The sequence below is a fragment of the Monopterus albus genome, unplaced genomic scaffold (assembly GCF_001952655.1).
Source record: "Monopterus albus unplaced genomic scaffold, M_albus_1.0 scaffold118.1, whole genome shotgun sequence".
Classification (NCBI taxonomy): domain Eukaryota; kingdom Metazoa; phylum Chordata; class Actinopteri; order Synbranchiformes; family Synbranchidae; genus Monopterus; species Monopterus albus.
Genome location: NW_018127998.1, coordinates 535,743 through 555,310, shown reverse-complemented (window position 1 = coordinate 555,310; position 19,568 = coordinate 535,743). Strand labels below are relative to the sequence as shown.

The 19,568-nt window shown below is 42.9% G+C and overlaps 1 protein-coding gene across 10 annotated transcripts in view; it reads right to left on the bottom strand.

The window, feature by feature from the left end:
* camta1a (calmodulin binding transcription activator 1a) overlaps positions 1–19,568 on the bottom strand; it is a 278,069-nt gene that overhangs the window by 143,360 nt on the left and 115,141 nt on the right. For all 10 annotated transcript variants that reach the window (XM_020611826.1, XM_020611827.1, XM_020611829.1 and 7 more), the window contains one exon: positions 2,560–2,627. In XM_020611826.1, coding sequence (XP_020467482.1) covers positions 2,560–2,627 — 68 coding nt within the window. The remainder of the gene's footprint in view (positions 1–2,559; positions 2,628–19,568) is intronic.

Below are 19,568 nucleotides of genomic sequence, written 5' to 3'. Positions count from 1 at the left end.
GGTACGGCCTGAATTAGCTGTAGCGCTGTTCAAGCAGTCAGTGGGAGAACACTGGTATTGATTTTAAGCACTGTTGCACTTCCTATCTGAAAGGGAATGTGTATTACTAGAGCTAGGCACATCAATCACTCAGCATTCCACCACTTTCCCCTGGCACGCTTCAGATTTTGAAACAAACAGAAACAGACCCAAACAAAAGACAGCAACGGCTGCACTGTTACAGTACATGCCTGGTGGATGTGCACAAGCATTAGTCTAGTAAAATACTTCTGTGCATGCACGTAATAGGTTCACTTCGTCTCATCTGTTGACAGGATGCCATCTCCATTCAGAGCATGTCCTGCATCTTGTGTCACCTTGGTCAAATAGCTGGCGTCAGCTTCTTGAGCTCTGGCTGTCGCCCACTCCCATGTTTACGACTTGCACGTGTCAGAGTCGTTACATGCATGCGGTGCAGCCATGCAGCCTGATGCCTCACAATGTGCAGCCTTCGCTGCTTATCTCTGCTTCCCATCATGCCCTGCTGACCCTGTCCACCAGCGCTGGCAGGGGGAGAATTAGCCTACTTAGCCTATTTCCCACAGGGGTCAAACCACACGCAGACATACCAGCAACACTTTTACAATCAGATGCACACACACCCACAGGCACTCAAAGATATAGGTGATGACAAATGATAAGGCCGAGTTTGACCTTTCACTCATGACCTTAAGCAGAAAGTGTTTCATATGGAGGCCAGCCATCAATCAGCTCCCATCAATTACACATACAGTGTATGCCTCACCCTTTTCCTCCCCCAACCTTGCATAGCCCAAACATTCATCACTACACTCTACAGTACTCTTTCACTGACATCCAGGAAAACACAAACACTTCACATTCTCTCTCCATGCTTTTTATTCTTATTCTAAAATGATGGCTCCTCTAAAACATGGAATAGGTTGTTGTGCTGTCAGGGAATCTGCAGGTGTCCATTAGGGCTTGCTCCCCGTTCACACATTTGCTGAGTTATCAGCACCTACACTGAGACCTGACATGGGGTTAAAATCCCTGAGCACACTGGCAGCTAAAACCTCTGAATAACAGACAGCCAGTGGTGACAGGCTGTGGCCATGAGCATCCCGAGGACCATTTGGCTAGTTAGCCCATCATCATACAAGTGTCATTTTCAGGCTGTGTTGTGCTCAAGGATGCTACAGCAGCTCTCTGACATTTGTAATGCTCTAGTACCCTTCACAGTCTGTTTTTTGTTGATTTTAACCCTATTACATTTGTTCCTTAATGTCATACTACAGCATAGTACAAACAGCGACAGCACCACAGCACCTGAATGTTCTGGACAACGTAATAAAGGTGAGTGTTATACCAACCACATTTTATGATTTAAATAAGCCTAAAACTGTTTTCAGTTCTGGTGAGTTAGAAAGTAGTGGCTTGGTGAGGAGGGTGTGTACCTGATTTAAAAAAAAAAAAAAGTGACCCTTGGCTCCTACGGCCCATGCACTATAATCACACCAAAGAATGTATTCTAATTGGCAGTGCCTTTATGCAGAACTATTATCAATGTCCCTCCAAGGCAGGGGAAGAGAGGAGAGGTGGGGAGAGGGAAGTGAAGAATGGGTTCTATGTCAGTGAGCCCAGGGTCCATTTACACATGGATGAGGACTGCTATTAATGCCAGCATCACAATCCAGGCTCACAGAAAAAGAGGAAGAAAGGTTTAACATATTGAGCTGATTCCAAATGCATGAACATGTGAACGTTTGTAGAGGAGATTCTGTGTGAGCAGGCTACATTTGCCATAGCAAAGACTGTGTGGCCTGACTGTGCAACAGTAGAATTCATGACAGAGGAATGACATGGCAGAGGCCAATCATGAAGATCTTACTCAAACAGACAAAAGTAGAGGAATGCTATTACAAAGTCACAGGCATTATTAATTAGTATTCTACATAGAATATATAATTACATGGAAGCCAGTGCTACCACAAAATGTATTTGCTTGCTGACATTAAATTTAAAGTGTTAAAGTTTGCAAAGAAGTCAAGGAGAACATGTTCTTCATTTGCAAATTAGCCCTATATGCATTTGCATACATTAACAAAATAAATTAACTGCAATACTGGTACCCATTTTACTCAGTTTCAAATATCACAGTAGCTCTTGGCATTTTGTTCCACGTGGGTGTAACGTGTGACCCAGGCAAACACCCCGAGCTTCAACAGTGTTATTAGTTGAGTGGTTAATGCTGAGACAGATAGGAACACATTAACATGCCATTCAAAGCAGATGCTGCACCAGTGCATGTTATGCTAATTGACTTGCTAAAAGGCAATTATTAGTGAATATTAATATTCTATCATTTATCTGCAAACTTCTGTGAACAGCCACGAGCAGCCTGTAATATTAAACATCCTGCACTCAGCTTGAAGGAGGTTGTAGGCTGTGCATAAGGAAAACGGTCTTGAAGAAAGAAAATATGTCAAACTACAAATGTAATATTTTTAGGGCTATGAATCTTAAGTTATGTTTTAAAAGAGGGCAGTGTTAATGTCTTACCTTGTTTTAGGGGATGTTGTTAGCCATTCTTCATGCTTTTCAAATGTTATCAAGTAAGCTGCAATCTCCTGTGAAAAAGAGAAGAGAGGAGAGAGGACGGGAGTCAGGCTTAGATATGTCATCTTTAATCACTGTTCCCTTGTGTTTGTAATACATCGCTGAGACTGCTTCATTGAAATTCAGACAGTCGATCCAGCAGCACAAACACAGGAAAGACAGAAACAGGGGCAACGCCAGGGAGCTCAGGCAGGTAAATGGAGGCCGGCGAAGGTAAAGTGAAAGACAGAAGCGGAATGCAGCTGAGGTCAAAACATCTTCTGAGACCATCTCTGTTACAAAAGCTTTGATCAGGTTCTCCTCCGAGGACATCAAGGTGCTCTCGAAGAGATTGACGTCTCTGTGTTTGAGAGCGAGCAGCTTTTAACATTTTTGGTCCGATCCTCCCCCAAATCCCTTTGATCTGCCTTTGACACTCCTCTATGGATCAATCCACTCTTTAACTCTGAATAATAATTACGCACCAGTCTCACAATATTGACACACGTGTATACTGCTACTTTAGAAAAAGCTGTAGATCCTTTTGAGACAGTTGTGCACAAAGAGATGCTACAGACACTGAAGTTAAAAAAAAAAAGCCCAAACTGCCACTGGCATAAATAGAGACACTTCAAACACTTTCATGTTTCCCATGTTCGCCCTGCCTACTGCACAAGTCTGAGTCTAAGGGAGAACATGCCAGACCATACCCGGCCATTTTATCACCAAACTAATGGGCAGAAATAAAAGCACTTTGGATGCTGGTAGACAACCTAATGATTACCAGTGACAGCCTGCAATTCACTCTTCAGCAAGAACATTTGTCAGCTTCGCAGACTGTTAGAGAGAGCTAGACACAAGGACAGACCTGCTGCCATCTTCCACAAAAATATCATCTATTCAGTTTCTGAGGATTCGCGTCTCGCCTGATGTTGGAGAGTCAACAATCCTTTAAGTGTGAATATGTTGTTCAAACATTGTGTTGTTTGCTCTGTGAAGCTCGAGTTTGAAACAAGTCTCCTCCGGGGCTTTATGTTGTTACTTTGCCTGTCCACATGGAGCAATAATGCCTCCAAAAAAGCACCGACTGCACTGCAAAAATTGGAAAAATATGAGACGTATGTGACAGCACAAAGAGATCACAAAAACTGAAAGTGTTTATTTTTCCTTCCTTGTTTTCAGTTTGTACACACACACACACACACACACACACACACACTAAACCACCGCACGAAGGCTCCCATTGGCTCATCAAGGCTGTGTCACAAGTGACCTGGCACAGACACAGCACACTGGCAATAGCCCATAGGGATGCTGCAGGGCGCTGCAGCGTGAGGGGTTCCCAGGCTGGCAGGGATCCCACCACAGAGAGGGTGGTAGCATGACTGGCACCTTTGCCTCCAGCTGCAGGCTGGGAGATAATGCTGCGTTGATTAACTTCCTGTTCTCCTGCCATAATGACCGGAGGCACTGAAGCCATGACAAGATGGAGTCTTGAATTAAGAAAAAGTTAGGAAGGGGAAGAGACTATCAAGAGGAGCTCAGGGCTACTCCTCTCCTTCATAACTTCTGCTATACCACAGGGGGAAAAAACAATAAAGCAGGGAAAATTACAACAGTATCTACAGCCCACAACCCTTTTGAACAAGTATCCCCTCAAAAAATCTTGAAAACATATGGAGGAAGTGTAACTTTAGTCGTAATAAAAAACAATCACAATGTTCAGGTAAGAAAAAAAGCTCTTTACTACAAGTTACTTTTCTGCATACATGCATAAATGAGACTGCCATGCCATTGATTAGATTAATCCTTGCTATTCTCTGTTCATTGTTGGGGGGATAAACAGCAGCAGGAAGCTCCTTCAGTGACCTCTGTGCTTGTTAGCACACTTCCCTTCCATCACTCTTGTCTTTAAAATCCAGCCCCAGTGGCAGAGGATGAAATAGGGGGGCTGCATGGTCTCATAGTAAAACAAAACAAACAAAGAAAATACAAACATAAACAAAAAGGCAGAAGCGAGCCTCCACCTCTGGCTCTTTGTGCACCCCTCCCGCTCTGAACAGATGCCAGGGATTATTCCAATCCCCTGACCAGCCATAAAGATGCAATAATCTTATAGTGAGGAAACAAACAAAAACAGACGTTCAGCCATTAAACAGCTGCAAAAAGACAAAGTTTGCATGGGCAGCATAATGAGAGGCTAGCGTGCATTCAGGTTGAGCAAACATGTTTGCAGGACAGTGTAAAAGTGGTGGAGGGGGAAGTGACGTGCTGAAGACCGATGGTGCATCAAAGTCAAACCAGCAGCTCTCAGTGGACTCGCGACTCTATCTGCTGACCTCCATGCCTACGGCCTGCTCTGCATCACTGCAACACTCTGCTAGGGTTTGTCTCCAGGTGTTACAGAGATACTGAATACTTTCACAGGTGGAAAGTAACAAAGTACATTTAAAAAAAATATTGTACTTTGTTACTGCACTACATTTATCTCATAACTTTAGTTACTAGTTACTTTTCAGAAAGAGATTAATACACAAAAAAACAAAAGAATAATCATAAAACTTTATTGATCTCTGGTGGGAAATTCACAAGGTACCCAGCAGTAATTCAAACTGAAAGCTTGTAAAGGTAGTTAACATTAACTGCAACATTAAATGTGATGCAGTCCAATTATATGATAAACATTAATGCTAACTGTGCCTTTCTGCATAATGTGGTTTTTTACTTTTAGTACTTTAAGTATATTTTGACACTAACACTTTTGTACTTTTACTTAAGTAACATTTTGAATACAGAACTTTAAATTGTAGTTGTAACAGACCATATTTACACTGTGCTATTGCTACTTTTACTTAAGTAAACAATCTGAGAGCTTCCTCCACCACTGCCCACTGGATCAGTGTGAGCTATATTCTGCACAGCTTAAAATGAGACACATTCAACTTCATGCCTGATCTAAATAAATAACAATTAGTGCAAGCTAGCAGTCAAGCAGAAAGTGACTGAGCAATACCTCCTCTAATTGACACAGTGGTTGCAGAACGGGGGGTGGGGGTTCATTTTCCCGGGGAAAGAACAACCTGGAGCTGTTTGTTGTAACCCAGCCATCTCATTTGTTTCTTTTGTCTCTGTAAGGGCTGTGACACACTGTTAGCAGAGGGGGCTGCCCCAGAACATGACGGAGCAGTCTAGCAGTTTCAGGGCCGATGGAGATGGAGAGCCGGGAGTGTTTGCGTGTGTGTTTATGTCTACGGTGTTACAATCAGAGTCTGATTACTGGTTACCTGTCTGGACCTGGCAAGTTATTAACATGCTCTTCAGGAGGTGTCACTCCTGTGTATTCATCAGTGTGTCTTCGCTCTACAGTAGTTCTCTATCCTTGTAGCTGCCACACACCATATCCTTTCTGACTCTCACTCACTCTCACTTTTTTCCCTTTTCCATAACCGCTGAGGTGAAAAGGAAAGCACCCATAAGAAAATTTTCATTTTGAGATGACTGGCTTTTACTGTCTCGCCTTTCAATTGATATTTTCACTCTGGAGGTACAACATTTCCTCCCAAGAGAATCAGCTTTTGAAATGTCTACCTATTTGAAATTGGAGATGGCGCTAACACATTCATCCTGTTTCACTTCTGTGCACCAAGGAAGGCGGCCGTGGGAGCAGTAAACTCACAGAAAAATAAAAAATACTATTTGACTCATTCCATATTTTAATTGCCTCAAAATTACTAATGACAATTTTAGAAGCAGCTGTTCTTATGTTTGCTGAGATGAATTCTATTAGATCCTTGTGCTTATTTATTGAATAAAAGCCATTCAAAATTGACACAAGTGTTTGATGGAGATATTCCATGGTACATTCACTGACCTGGGATGACCTGAAGCTAGATTGTTTGGTTGTTCCCTCTGCTTCTCTCTCTCTCACTACCAACACTGATTTATGGGGCAAAAGAGAGGTGTTGAGAAGACCACAGTTTGAGCATTTGGATGACAGACCTGATGACTTGAAACAACTGTTGTTGTTCCATTAGAAAAAGAGATAGGAGTCTTTTGGCCTCATCTCAAGACACATCAGACACCTGTCTCTAAAGCACCATTCATAATGTCTCCCTTTTCCTTCTGCATTCGCAGTGCATTTGAGCTGACAGAAGATAAGAGGTGAGAATGATACACAGCTGGGAGAACAAGACTCTGAGGCATGTTCCCTTCTGTGTCACCCCTACATTAAAATATCACAAGTTACATCACTGTCTGAAAATGTAAATTAGGTTTTAAAACCCACAATTTACCAGACGCATTATGTAAAAACAAAGTAATGCCTCAGTCTTTGTGAGCTCAGCCAAATAAAACCAGTCTTCATCACCCCAAAAAGAGGATTCAACAATTACATCATATGTTTGTCCATTACAGTATTATTCCAGTTCTACTGGTGCTCTAGTGACACTAATGAAGAGGCATGTAATGAATAGCTGTATTAGAAAAACTAACTTTAGTAACAGTATTGATTGCAGTAAAAGCTTGAGCTAATGAAATGAATATGAGGGAGCAGGAAGATGTGAAAGAATAGATGGAGCAAAGTCTGGTTTGAGAGTTGAGCACAGCGCCTCCAGCCTGCCTCGTGGTGAAGTAGAGGGAATGCATCCTCAAAGCTTTGACCTTGCCATGCACTTGAAAGCAGGAAGTGGATGAGAGGGGGCCAAAGGAGGGTTGCAGTGAAAGAAGTCCTCTCTGATGACCTGGGTTTTGCAATAGAGTGCCAGGTCATCTGATATTTCCTCCAGGGCAGCCCAAGAAATCAACCTGCCCAGGACGAGGCACAAATGGACTGATGTGGGTTTTTGGAGGAGTGAAGGGGGTTTGCTGAAGCTTGAGGCTATCGCAAGATTACGCCAGAAAAAAATTTAAATGCAATTAGCTACAGAAGAGATAGAGACAGGCACTGAAGAAAGGGATGGAGAAGGAGGGTGGGAGAGTTAAAGAGAAGGAAGAGGATAATCAGAAAGGAGAGAAGAGGAACAAATTTTGAAGTTTTTTCCCCCGTGACAATGATAAATGCATTTAAAACAGGAGAAGCGTGAAGGTGTGCTGATTTAAAAAGTGTGCTCCGGTTCGATTCTGCAAGCAAAAGTACCTTCGCTGAATCATTTTGGGGTTTTTGTTTGTGCTTCATGAATTGTTAATGCACTAGCAATAATGTATCACACACTGTATCCATGTAATCTCATATGGCCATATTACTCTTTTAAGCTGGGCAAAGTAGTGAGGTAGAGTGAATCCATTTTAGCAAGCAGTAACCTCCAGCTAGCCTGTAAAATTGTTTTGAGCACAGCTCATAATGGGATGCAGTGGATCTGCTATCAAGAAGAATGTTCTGGACAGAGGAAAACAGAGAGGAAATGAGAGGGGTGAGACAAAATAAAGAGGAGAATGAAAAAGCTGAGAAAATGAAAGTAAGTGTGGAGCTGTTGACAGCTGCACTTGGCATCTGCTGAAGATGAGTGAGGCTGTTCTTCATGTACATATGCTCATTATGGACTGCATGGAGCTTGTGAGGAATGCCCACGCTGGCATGGAGGAGTGGAAGCCCCACTGTGTCCACTCTGTTGCTCCAGTCTCAAGGAGCAACATAGATGCTCTGGTCTAGCTTACTTACATCCACAAATCACCCTGTGTTTTGGCAAGTGATGTACCAGATCGATTCAACAGAAAAAAGAATGAAAGAAAAGTGCGTCATCACGGCTGAACAAAATTCTTTGACAGAACACTGAGCTAGCTCACAAAAACGCATGTTCACACATCACATCCAGTATAGCTGTTCAGCACCTTCTTCACATGTTTAAAACACACCTCAAGCTATGTGATTCTCCATGCAGCTCACTATGTTCCTCCTCAGCTGCTGCGGTCCGGCTCTGTCTTGCTATACAGGAGGTGGGAAGAGCGAGACAAGCTGTCCACTGCCCTACATTATACATAGATCTGGGATCAATTTGGCATTGATCCTGGATAGCTTAGATGTTTTCCAGTAGTTGGTCAATGCTTCTCTTCACATTTCTGCTTGGCATGCTGGTCGTAAGGCAGTTCTGAAAAAAGAGGCATTCTCCTGGGGAGCCTCCTCTGCTCATCAGCGCTGCACGCCTCCCTGCTCCCACAATCAATGTTACCCACAGCAGCTGCTCCAGCAGCCCTCTCCTTTTTGTTTATTATATCACTTCTATATGCTATATCCACTGGCAGAAGTGTGAAAAATTTAATGTGCATCATACTGACTACTGCATTAGCCTAACGTATTACTAATTTATTAGTGTAACAGTATGAAAAATTGTTGGTGTGCATACAACAGAGTTTCTGTGCATGCTAACGTTTACACACACACACAGACACCTGGACTTCTACAGAGGGATAACAAATCAAAGATAAAAGCAGAAAACATGAGAAATGAGAAACATAACAGATGCAGATGTTTCCATACAAGGCACAGGGGGTCACTGAATGTTTGACAACTAAAGAAATGATGTGAATCATGCCACAGCTTTAACAGACACCATGTCTCAACCCAACTGAACGTTTTGGGGACATTTCACATAGCGTTCTTCACCACCATCACGGAAACGCACATACATATTGTTTAGTTACAGAGTCTTGTCATGTGGTGGCTCAACATCATACTGACACACGTTGTGTTGGCTTTTGTTTCATTTGTCATCCATCTCCATTACCTGAAGACAAAGCAACTGCAGCTGGCTTTTCAAGTAGGTCTGTTCTACAGTAACAAATATTCTGTCAGCTTTAAGGAACAGTCAGTTACAGAGAACCATATTCTACATAAAGTAATAAACAGGATCAACTATAGTAACTTTATCAATTAACCACTAGTTAAAAGTAAAGTGCGATTTTTAAGGACAGTGGATGACTTTGACAAGAGATGGAGGGGAAACATGTTTTAATTAATATTCCAAAAAATGCAGCATAATAATAAAATGTAACTCATGTCATAATCACACAGCAGATATCAGATTCCCTCTTGCTTCCCACTGCTCTGCTGGAACAGCTTGGACCCCACAGCTGGGTTTAATGAGTAACTACTTAGTGACAGATTGAAGTGAGAAATTAATTCTGATAATAAACTATACATTATTTATGATATTATATCTTAAGCCAAATATTGGTGCATACAAAACTGTAGACACATTTTCATTATCAGTGGTTTTTACATTATACTCTGTGCCCATTGATGCAGTGTACGTGAGGGGGTCGAATACTCTGTCTGCCTCAGAATGAAAGGCTGCAGCCATATGCTGACAGAAAAACAGGACAGACAGAAAGAGAGTGAGACCAGGACCAAGAGGGAGCTGGCAAGAGGCAGGATTGTTTTGGCTTTGGTGCCATGGCTGTTGTCTTGGATGTTCATTGAGAGGATGTAATTATTTGGCCTTGAAGGACTACACTGCTCATTCACCACTTCCCACACTGCAAGAACGTAGAAGCCCCACATTCTTGTGAAGGCATTTGTGTGAACACACCTGTTTGTGCACATCCTGTATTTCTATTCCTCTGTATGTTATACAACTGTGTCTAAAACAGGACAGGAGAGACAGCAGAGAAGCAGCAGTAAAGACAGAAAATACAGCAGAAGGAGAAGAGAGGAGTCATTAGTGTATACTGTAAGCGAACACAAGATAAACCTGGAGGACTGAGAGGGGTTTATGTAGGAGTACATCTACAGCATGCAGTGTGTTAGGGACACTGAATGAGAATTGCACATAAAGTCAACTGAGATGAAATACATCCATCTTTGTCAGCCATAATTAGGCAGCACTGTGACCCTATGGTTGCTGCTATGGATGTGTGTGTGCCTGTTAATGTAATGCCCATATGGGACCTCCTACTGTTGTACCCTTGAGAGATACAGTATGTCTTGTGTAATGATTCTATTACACCTCTCTGTTCTTTTATATCTCCTCCAATCCCACCCCTCCTTTCCCTCTGGCTCTAACTACCTGCAAGACTTTAAGATGTGTTGGAGACTCTGCAAAAATATGGTAAACAGGGCCAAAAATGAGTATTTGGGTGCTCACAAATGCTTTTTGTTGTGCTACAGGGCACAGCAGGAAGTGACCAGGTTCACTCTCTGGCACCTCGTGGCTGTCTGACCTCTGGTGTCTACACTGCATGTCCTCTTCATCATCTATGCAGCAGAATGGTCTGTTCGCCCCACTGACAACTGAACCAAGGAGAACAGAGAGTGGCACAGCCCCCATGATGCTGACCTTACCTCAGCCCCACTGCAGAGACACCAGACTGTTACCCCACTCTGCTGCTGAATTTGTCTCCCCCTCAAACCTAACTTCTGCCCCCCAAACCAGAATGAAAACCCACAGGAGCAGTAAAATCTACTAAAGAAGGTGGTTCTCTCTTTGGCTCCTCTCTCCCTTTTTTCTTTACTATATATCTTCTGTTTGACAGAGGATCTTGCTTTGGTAGACAGGAGATATTGAAAGTGCCATGTCAGATTGTGCAGCCAACAGCTGCCAGGTCTGTTTGACTCCTAATGTAATTTCACCATTTTGATATAGAGCGCAGACATAAATGTTACATTTCTTGCTTTGCTTTATGCTTTGTGTGAGAAATATATTGCAGTGAAAATCCACTGAGAGGGCATTAAATGTCATTAAATATAATTGAGGTGTGATTTCTCTCCGTGGAGACATTGTAAAAATCTAAGCACTATATCCTCAAATATCATCCAAATTTTCTCAGAAGTCGAGGAGTGATGGAATCACGCATACATGAAGTGACAATGGAACCTAGAAGGTCACCATTCACTTCATATCAATCAACTAATGTCAGTTTTCATTTTAAGGCTCATAGGACCAATCCAAAGAGGGGAGGTAAGAGGAGGAGAGACTCCCCCATGCTCCTCAAAAGGCACCAATGAGTAGAGTTCTGTCTCATGTGAGCCTGAAAGCCTATTTATTTCAGGCTCCAGAATCAATTAATGCCTGCATTATCCGCTGAATTCCACCATTCAGTGTAGGCAAATTACCGGGGCACCCTTGCATGAAACCAATTTCTAAGTTTCAATCCAATACACACCCCAGGACCACCTACAGGTCTTCCTTCAAAACTTTCAGCTATATTTGACTTGATTTGATTCATGCACATGTGCCTATAGGAGCATGTAGTGCACATATACGTCTGTGCATTTGCATAAGCAGCACGCTGTGCTGAGAATATGCGGGGTTATATAAAGTTTATTTTATTTGGTTCAGCCTGTTTCCAATCTGCAACTATAGTGAAAGAGCTCCTAAATATAAAATGCAGAATGTTCTGACAGGAGAACAAACTGTGACTAAAGACTTCACACCATGTTAAAAGGTAAAAAAGAGAAGTGGCAAAGTAGAGAGAGGAGGAGGAGGAAAAGGACAAAAAGAAGCAATGAAACAGACTGAAAAAGAGGCAGACTATGTGTCAAAGGGCAGAAAGTCTTTAATTGACTAGTGTATAAGTTGTGAAGAGAAACAGGATGAAATATTGAACCTACACTCTCCTGTCCATCCACACAGAGGGACACGCTCCGCTCTGGACATGAAAAAGCACGAAGACAAGACAAGTCTGGAATCTCACCAAAGGGACAGCCAGATCTTCAGCTCAGGCCAATTAGCTGGCAGAAACTCTTCCCCCCCCCCATCTACTTGTCAGGATGAAAGGATCACCCTTTATCTGTCAGATTCATGCCTTTATCCTTTGTTGGTACACAGCCTGCATGACACACACACACACACACTTACTTTTAATTCTTAAATGAACAAGTTACATTCCTGTAACTTGCTTTTCTCTTCCTGTCATCCCTCTGTATGCTTGTCAGCACACAAATGTCCAGGCAGAACAAACACACACAAACGCTGACTGTACATGCAGGCACACATACAGTATCAGTCAAATCCTCTCATGAACTGCTCTCAATATCTCTTCTCAGCTCTTGCCATCTCGCTGATTGATGTGACTGTTAGTTCTAGAGGAGGGCTATCTTTAATTGAAGTGGGTGGGTGTGCATGTGTGTGTGTTTGTGTGTATATCTGTCCAGAGCATCACCTGGCTATGGCTAGTATTGTTTGGCCAGTCTGAAAAGCTGTCAAGTGCTCTCCCTCTATCCTGGCACCCTGCCGCTTGTGTTCATGTTACATTAACGGGAATATGCAACTGTGAAGGTCACAGACCGCTGAACTCAAACCAGCTTGTCGGCGTGCATGTTTTGTCTCCCAACAGCAGACGTCTCTGTAACACTAACCATACATTTGAGCTGCAGTCACTGACTACTCAGTACCGGTAACCATCATGTTCAAGGTCATTTATCAAACTAAAGCTACCAAAGACTGCATCTGTGCAGCTGGATAGGTTTTGCTTGCACTTTTTTGACTGAGCTAACTTTTCCCCCAACTTTTCTGCCTGTATCTGCATACTCCCATCTGCCTTGTGTGCATTATCAGTCTCACATCTCTCCCCTCTAAAAAGTTTGGCCCACAGAGAGGGAGGCGCAAGCTGCTCTTTGTGAAGGCTGTTCTCTGCAGACTGTGGGGAATCGATCAGCCAGACGCTCCAATGGCCTGCTCCTTTGTGAGCCCGGTCTGGCTCTGAGCAGCTCTCCTCTGTTTATCTCCCTCACGTCGTTCGCTGGCTACATGCTCTTAATTAAACATGCCGCACGGCTATTAATTGTCAACCAGATTCAATTTGTTCCCCGGGCACGCGGTGAATGGGCCTCTCCTTCCAGAACAAAGGTGTCCGAATAGCCATGTCAGAGTTGAACAAAAGGACCAAGGCATCACTTGTATCTCCGACAACCTGAGCTGCTACAGCTCGCAGGCAGCCATTGAATGAGGTGTTATCCCAGCAGGTTTCCAGGCAGGTGTTCAAGAGATGTTCAGAGAAAATCGTCTTGTACATTGCCACCATTTTTTTTTCACCAAATGACATTTGGGGAGGAACAAAGCACTCCATCAGAATTTAGCTGCTACACCTTTGCAAGCTGTCATAATGCTTCTACCTTCACAAACACCCGTTTGGTAAAATGCTCTAAATTGACCTCATTTTGAAATCTTGTTAGGTTGCTTTTTCCTTTTACATGGGGACTCCTATGACAAATTGTGGAGACAAATAAATAAATAACCCAATGACTGCTGAGATGAATCTGGGAGTAAGCAGCTGCCAAGGTATAATATAATTCATGGCCATGCATCAATGTTACTGGAGAGTGCTCCAGTACCCAGCCAGAACCCACAAAGCCAGGTGCCAACACATCCATCCTCTTGCAATTCCCTCATCCGTCCCACCTCTTAGTCACTGCAGCCATCACCCCAATCAATGCTCCCTGCCCAAAAACCTAAAGCTCTGGGCCCCAGCTGGTGCCAAGGAGGCCTGTTGATGCCATTGTGTCACTGCCTAAACCCATCTACAATACAATGTTGAACTTGCTCCCTCTGTGCCTCCTAAGTCACCCACAGAACAGATGCCAAACCAAATGCTGTCCATATATACTCAGAGACCTCTTAACCACAGGGCCTCCAAAGAATTGGCCTAGTGAAACAATACTGCATGTAATGTGAATACACTTCTAAAGTCTAGAACTTACCTACCTACATACTAAACAAAAACATTGATAAAAAGTGTAGATTTATCATGTCTACAAACAAAAGCAGTATTAGTAAAGTAGAATACACTCTTGTGTAAAGAGCGTTGTTCAAACTCTGTGTTGTGGAATTTTTAATGGGAGTGAGGCGAAGGTGAGGTACTGTAGCATTTAGAAAGAGGAGATCTTTTCCCCAGTGTGCTTCTGTGCTTGCCTTTTCAGCAATCCCAATATTTTGCTGTTGGTGAACTCACTGAGCAGTTGAGGAATTACTTATTTAAAAGATAAGGTTTCCTCCGTTGTCAGCAAAAACCGCCTCTTGTCTATAACGGGAGAAAACCAATGCAGTGTGAAATCAAAGGTCACTCGGAGACAAATAGCACTAACAGGCGAGAGCAGGGGTGACAAACGCTCCCTCTCTGTGCCCACCAAATTAATTAAGAGTGGAGCTTCAACATGGCATCTCCAACACAAAGGGAGAACAAGCAGCTTTACTGTTGTTGTTTCACTAAGGCTTTCAAGAGAACAAACACACTCCTTTTTCTGTCTTGTAATCAAAACATGTTTAACTGTGTATCTCCCGTGACACTGAACGCTTCATATGGCAGCTTTGAGAATCCACTGATCTCAGATGCCTTCACTGAGCTTGCCTCACAACTCCACCTGCCTTCAGCCCATGATCCTTAGGGCACTGCATTAAAAGCCTGCAGGCAGCCTGCTAATCCACAGCGTTCGCAGGTGTCTCTGTCTGGCCGTGACCACAAGATAAGCCCAAGCCTGGAGGAGACAGCAGCGAGCAATGAACACAAGCTGAACATTTGAGTGTGTCTTTGCATCCAGTTCACAGTCAGTCACCCAGTTGGGGAGATGAGCTGAAGGCAGCAGGTCTGAGACCAAGCCTGGATAATGACACCTCATCTGGGAGCAGCAAGCTAGAAACATCTGCATCCCCTTATCTCTGTTGAAACGACACACAGATCATTTACTGGATTACCCTACAGTAAGCTGCTACCTAATGTTCTTTCACAGATCAGTGTAGTGGAAATGTTTATACAGAGCTGAGAAGGGACAAGACGGCTTGTCTCAGTATCTTAGATAATCCTGAGAAGCCAGCATGCCGGCCTCAGGCATGGATCGCAGTGCACTTACCTAGCATCGATCCTAGTCACAATGTTCAGTCAACCAACTGAAGATGAGAAACTTTAATAAGCATATAGAACAAGATCATTGTGCTCAATCTATTCCCCGAGAATTGAAGTAGTAGCACAGTATAACACTGTAGAAACTCTCTGACTACAGTCCAGGGCTTGAGTCAGGAGTACGAATATAATTTAATGAAAGGCTAAATGCTATCATGTTGGGGAATTAATTCCATGGAAAAATAGATGATTCCAGACAAAACACTTGGTGAAAATGTTAATTAGATTCAATACATAACATATATAACATCTTATGTTTAAAAATGTTTTATTTATATTGCATTAACAATGAGGCATCGTTAGCCTTGATGTTGGATGAAATATTGGATGGGGAGCTCACAGCACCAAGTCAGAACCTACCAATCACATGTAAGGTCATGCTCAGCTGTAGCTTTTGGCCTTTTATTGGTCATTTAGTGTTCACCAAGCGTGTGTGTGTTTGTGTGCATGTGTGTGTGTTTTATGTGTCCTCTCTTCCCCTGCAGGAGCAGCACCACCGTGGCCTCACTGCCTCCACCCACTCATCCATCCCACATCTTGTCTAATTAAACATCGTTAACATTCATCCCAAGGTCTTATGCAGATGAGCACAGAAGGGAACGTGGCGCATGGCACATTAAGAAAACAACTTGGGGGGTGGTAGAGAGGTGAGCAGGAGGATGAGATAGGGTTGTGTCCGAATTGAGACGTGCCTGTATATCTCCGATTTGACCTCATTCATCATTTAATTGCCACCATTAGCAGGAGATGATGTGGAACCAAAGCTGAAACCACTGCACCGTGGCATCTCCACCACCAGTTTGTTGACTATGTGTGTGGGCATATGTGTATGACAGAAATTAAGCACTTAGCCAGGTACGTTTGAGTGTGTCTATCAGTGTGTAATACTCGAGTCTGACTTGAGTCCAGATTTTCAGGACTCATGACTCAGGCTTGGACTTAGACTCAGACTCGGAAGTTGGAGACGAGAAGTGGCTTTTTTGTTTGTTTGTTTTTTTGTAACAGGCCATAATAAGTTGGCATCAGATATTGACATTAAAACCTTTTGCCTGCACCATGCTGTAAGAGAGCTGTAATGAGGACTCGACTTGGACTTTGATGATTCTTTAGTGACTCAGGTTTGAACACTGGGGACAAGGTTTAGTGGCTGGACTTCAACACTGGTGTTTATATATATGTGTGCCTATAGTATGAGCAGAAAGACAGGCAGAAAGACAAACTGACAAGCACCCAGCCAAGAGCTGCCATCGGTGTCTCTTCAACGGAGCTGTGATCACAGTTCAGTCCTGTCATGTGGCTGCCACTCTATCACTCAGTCACAAACACCCCACAACAACACACTAAACCACACTGCTGCTGTGCTAACGCCCGACACTGTATGCCTACATCTTAAAAGACACGTTGTTCCTATATAGCTAGTAGGACAGAGAAGCAGCACCTAATTTGAAAAGCAGCCTGTTACCCTCTTCCACACACCCAGTGCTCCAGAGGATCACCCTGGACGATATCAGTCAGACAACCTGATGTGCAGGAAAAACAAGAAAACAACAAGGAAGCCTTTTAAAATGGCATCTATGTGAGATATCATCTGAATATCCAAAAGTGATCAAACTTATGAGTTAGTCAACAACCCTGTGCAACAACCCCATGTCAGGTTAATTTTTCAGATAGCTATTTTTCACTATTGTGACAGTACCAGCAACCATTTCAGCTGTTTAAATGCAACAAAAAAGTGATACAGCTGGCAGTAGCTCTGCGTGTACTGCACAGTGATCTCAACAGGGGTACCTATGTGTGAGCCAGAGCATTTTTCAGGGACGGAGACAGGGTTTGTGCACTAGCCTGTGCATGAATGGCACTTTACAGTATTTAATCCAGGAGACTAAAATGGGTTTAAGAGGCTGTGGTAGCTGTTATGGTCTGAGGGAGTGCCTGCAGGGGCAGCAGAGCGGGTGTGGCAGCAACGCTGTGAGTTATGTGTTTCGCACATGAACTCATATTTTTGAGGCCAAGCTGATGGTTGGCCATGCACGGCAGCACAGCACAGCACTTCCTAAAATCCTGTTTGTAGCTGTCTGTGGAACAAAAGCCCAAGGGAGGAGCCTGCTTTAACTCACTCACCTCAGATCCATCTCTGTGCATGGTATGTATCCTACATGCATTTATGCACACATGTAAAAAAAACTAGTAGAAACATGGAAAATATACTAGCATGCGCATATACAACCTCGTACAAGCTGTCTGCAAACATCACAGGGTCAGCACACCACATGTGGGCCTTTGCAAAAATAAATAGCCCTCCTCTAAGGACCAGTGTCAAATAGGCATGCATGAAAAAGCACAAAAGCACTTTGCCCCATATACATATGTGATGCACGACAGCCAAGGTCAGTCCAGATCCTCTCCCTACGGCAGCCACTTGAATCACCTTCAAGGATCAACAACTTTCATATGGTGCTTTGAGTTTCACTTGCATAAACATGCGATCCTGCTAGAATTCTAGTCACTCTAACTGAGTCATAAGCTCTTATGGATCAGTCTTTAACAGTGCCATAGCAAGAATTAGGAGCAGGGGGCACTGTGTAGACAATCAAGTACTTGGAGGAGCATGCGGGTTCAGGAAAAGATGATGAAGTGCAGCATTAGTGTGGTGATTAACTCCTTCTCCTGCTCTTCCTCCTCTCGTTCAGTCCCATTTCCTCCCACTGCGGGACGGAAGGGGACTCTCTGATCAGTGTTTGTAAGATTGTAAGGTTTTTGAAGCCCATAGTTGAAAAGGAAATTATAGAGCTAGTGAATAAATGTGTTAACAAAACATCTAGTGATAGTGATGGTATCACTATGACAACTGTTAAATGGGTAATTGAGGAGATATGCAAACCATTAACCCATATTTTTAACATGTCATTTCGACTTGGGCAGTTCCCTAACACTATGAAAATTGCAAAGGTTATTCCTCTGTATAAATCTGGTGATAAGCACAACTTCACAAATTATAGACCGATATCTCTGTTGTCACAATTTTCAAAAATCTTGGAAAAACTCTTTAATAACAGATTAGACACATTTATTGATAGACATAAAATCCTCTCTGATTGCCAATACGGTTTTAGGTCGAACCGATCGACATCTTTGGCCATTACCGACCTGATGGAGGACATTACAAGTGCTATGGATGAGAAGAAATACATGATGGGGATATTTATTGACCTAAAAAAAGCATTTGACACAATCAATCATGAGTTATTAATGGATAAGTTAGAAAAATATGGGATCAGAGGAATGGTTCTGAAATGGATTAAAGGTTATTTGACACAGAGGCGTCAATTTGTGAAGTTGGGTGAATACCAATCGAGTGAGCTGGATATTGTATGTGGAGTGCCTCAGGGTTGTGTTTTGGGACCTAAATTATTTATATTATACATTAATGATATATGCAATGTTTCTGATTTAGTGAAAGTGGTTTTGTTTGCTGATGACACTACCATATGGGCATCGGGTGAAAACCTACAGCAACTCTCTGGATGGGTTTCACAGGAACTTGAGAAGATAAAGAAATGGTGTGACAGTAATATACTATCTCTGAATATGGATAAAACTAAATTTATGGTATTTGGGAATCGTAGACTAGATAATGAACTTCAATTGAAAATTGGGGGAGCTAATATAGAACGAGTACATGAAATTAAATTTCTAGGTGTCATAGTTGATGACAAATTCTCCTGGAAATGGTAAATGGACTGTATTTTATATAGCGCTTTCCCACAGTGTGTTGCACTGGCCAAAGCACTTTACAGAAGATTATGCAGCATTCACACACAACATTCACACACCGATGACGACAGGCTGCCATGCACCGGCGCTAGTCAAGCCACCGGGAGTAATTCAGGGTTCAGTGTCTTGCTCAGGGACACTTAGGCATGGGGGGAGACCGGGAGTCAAACCACCAACTTGCTGGTCAGGAGACGACTGCCAAGGGTTAGATATATTTTGGACGGGAAAGCACTACGTATTTTGTATTCTTCTTTGATCTTACCATACTTAGAGTATGGCGTTGAAAACTGGGGAAATACATACAAAAGCTCACTTCAACCATTGTACATATTACAAAAAAGAGCGATAAGAATTGTGCATAAGATGGGGTA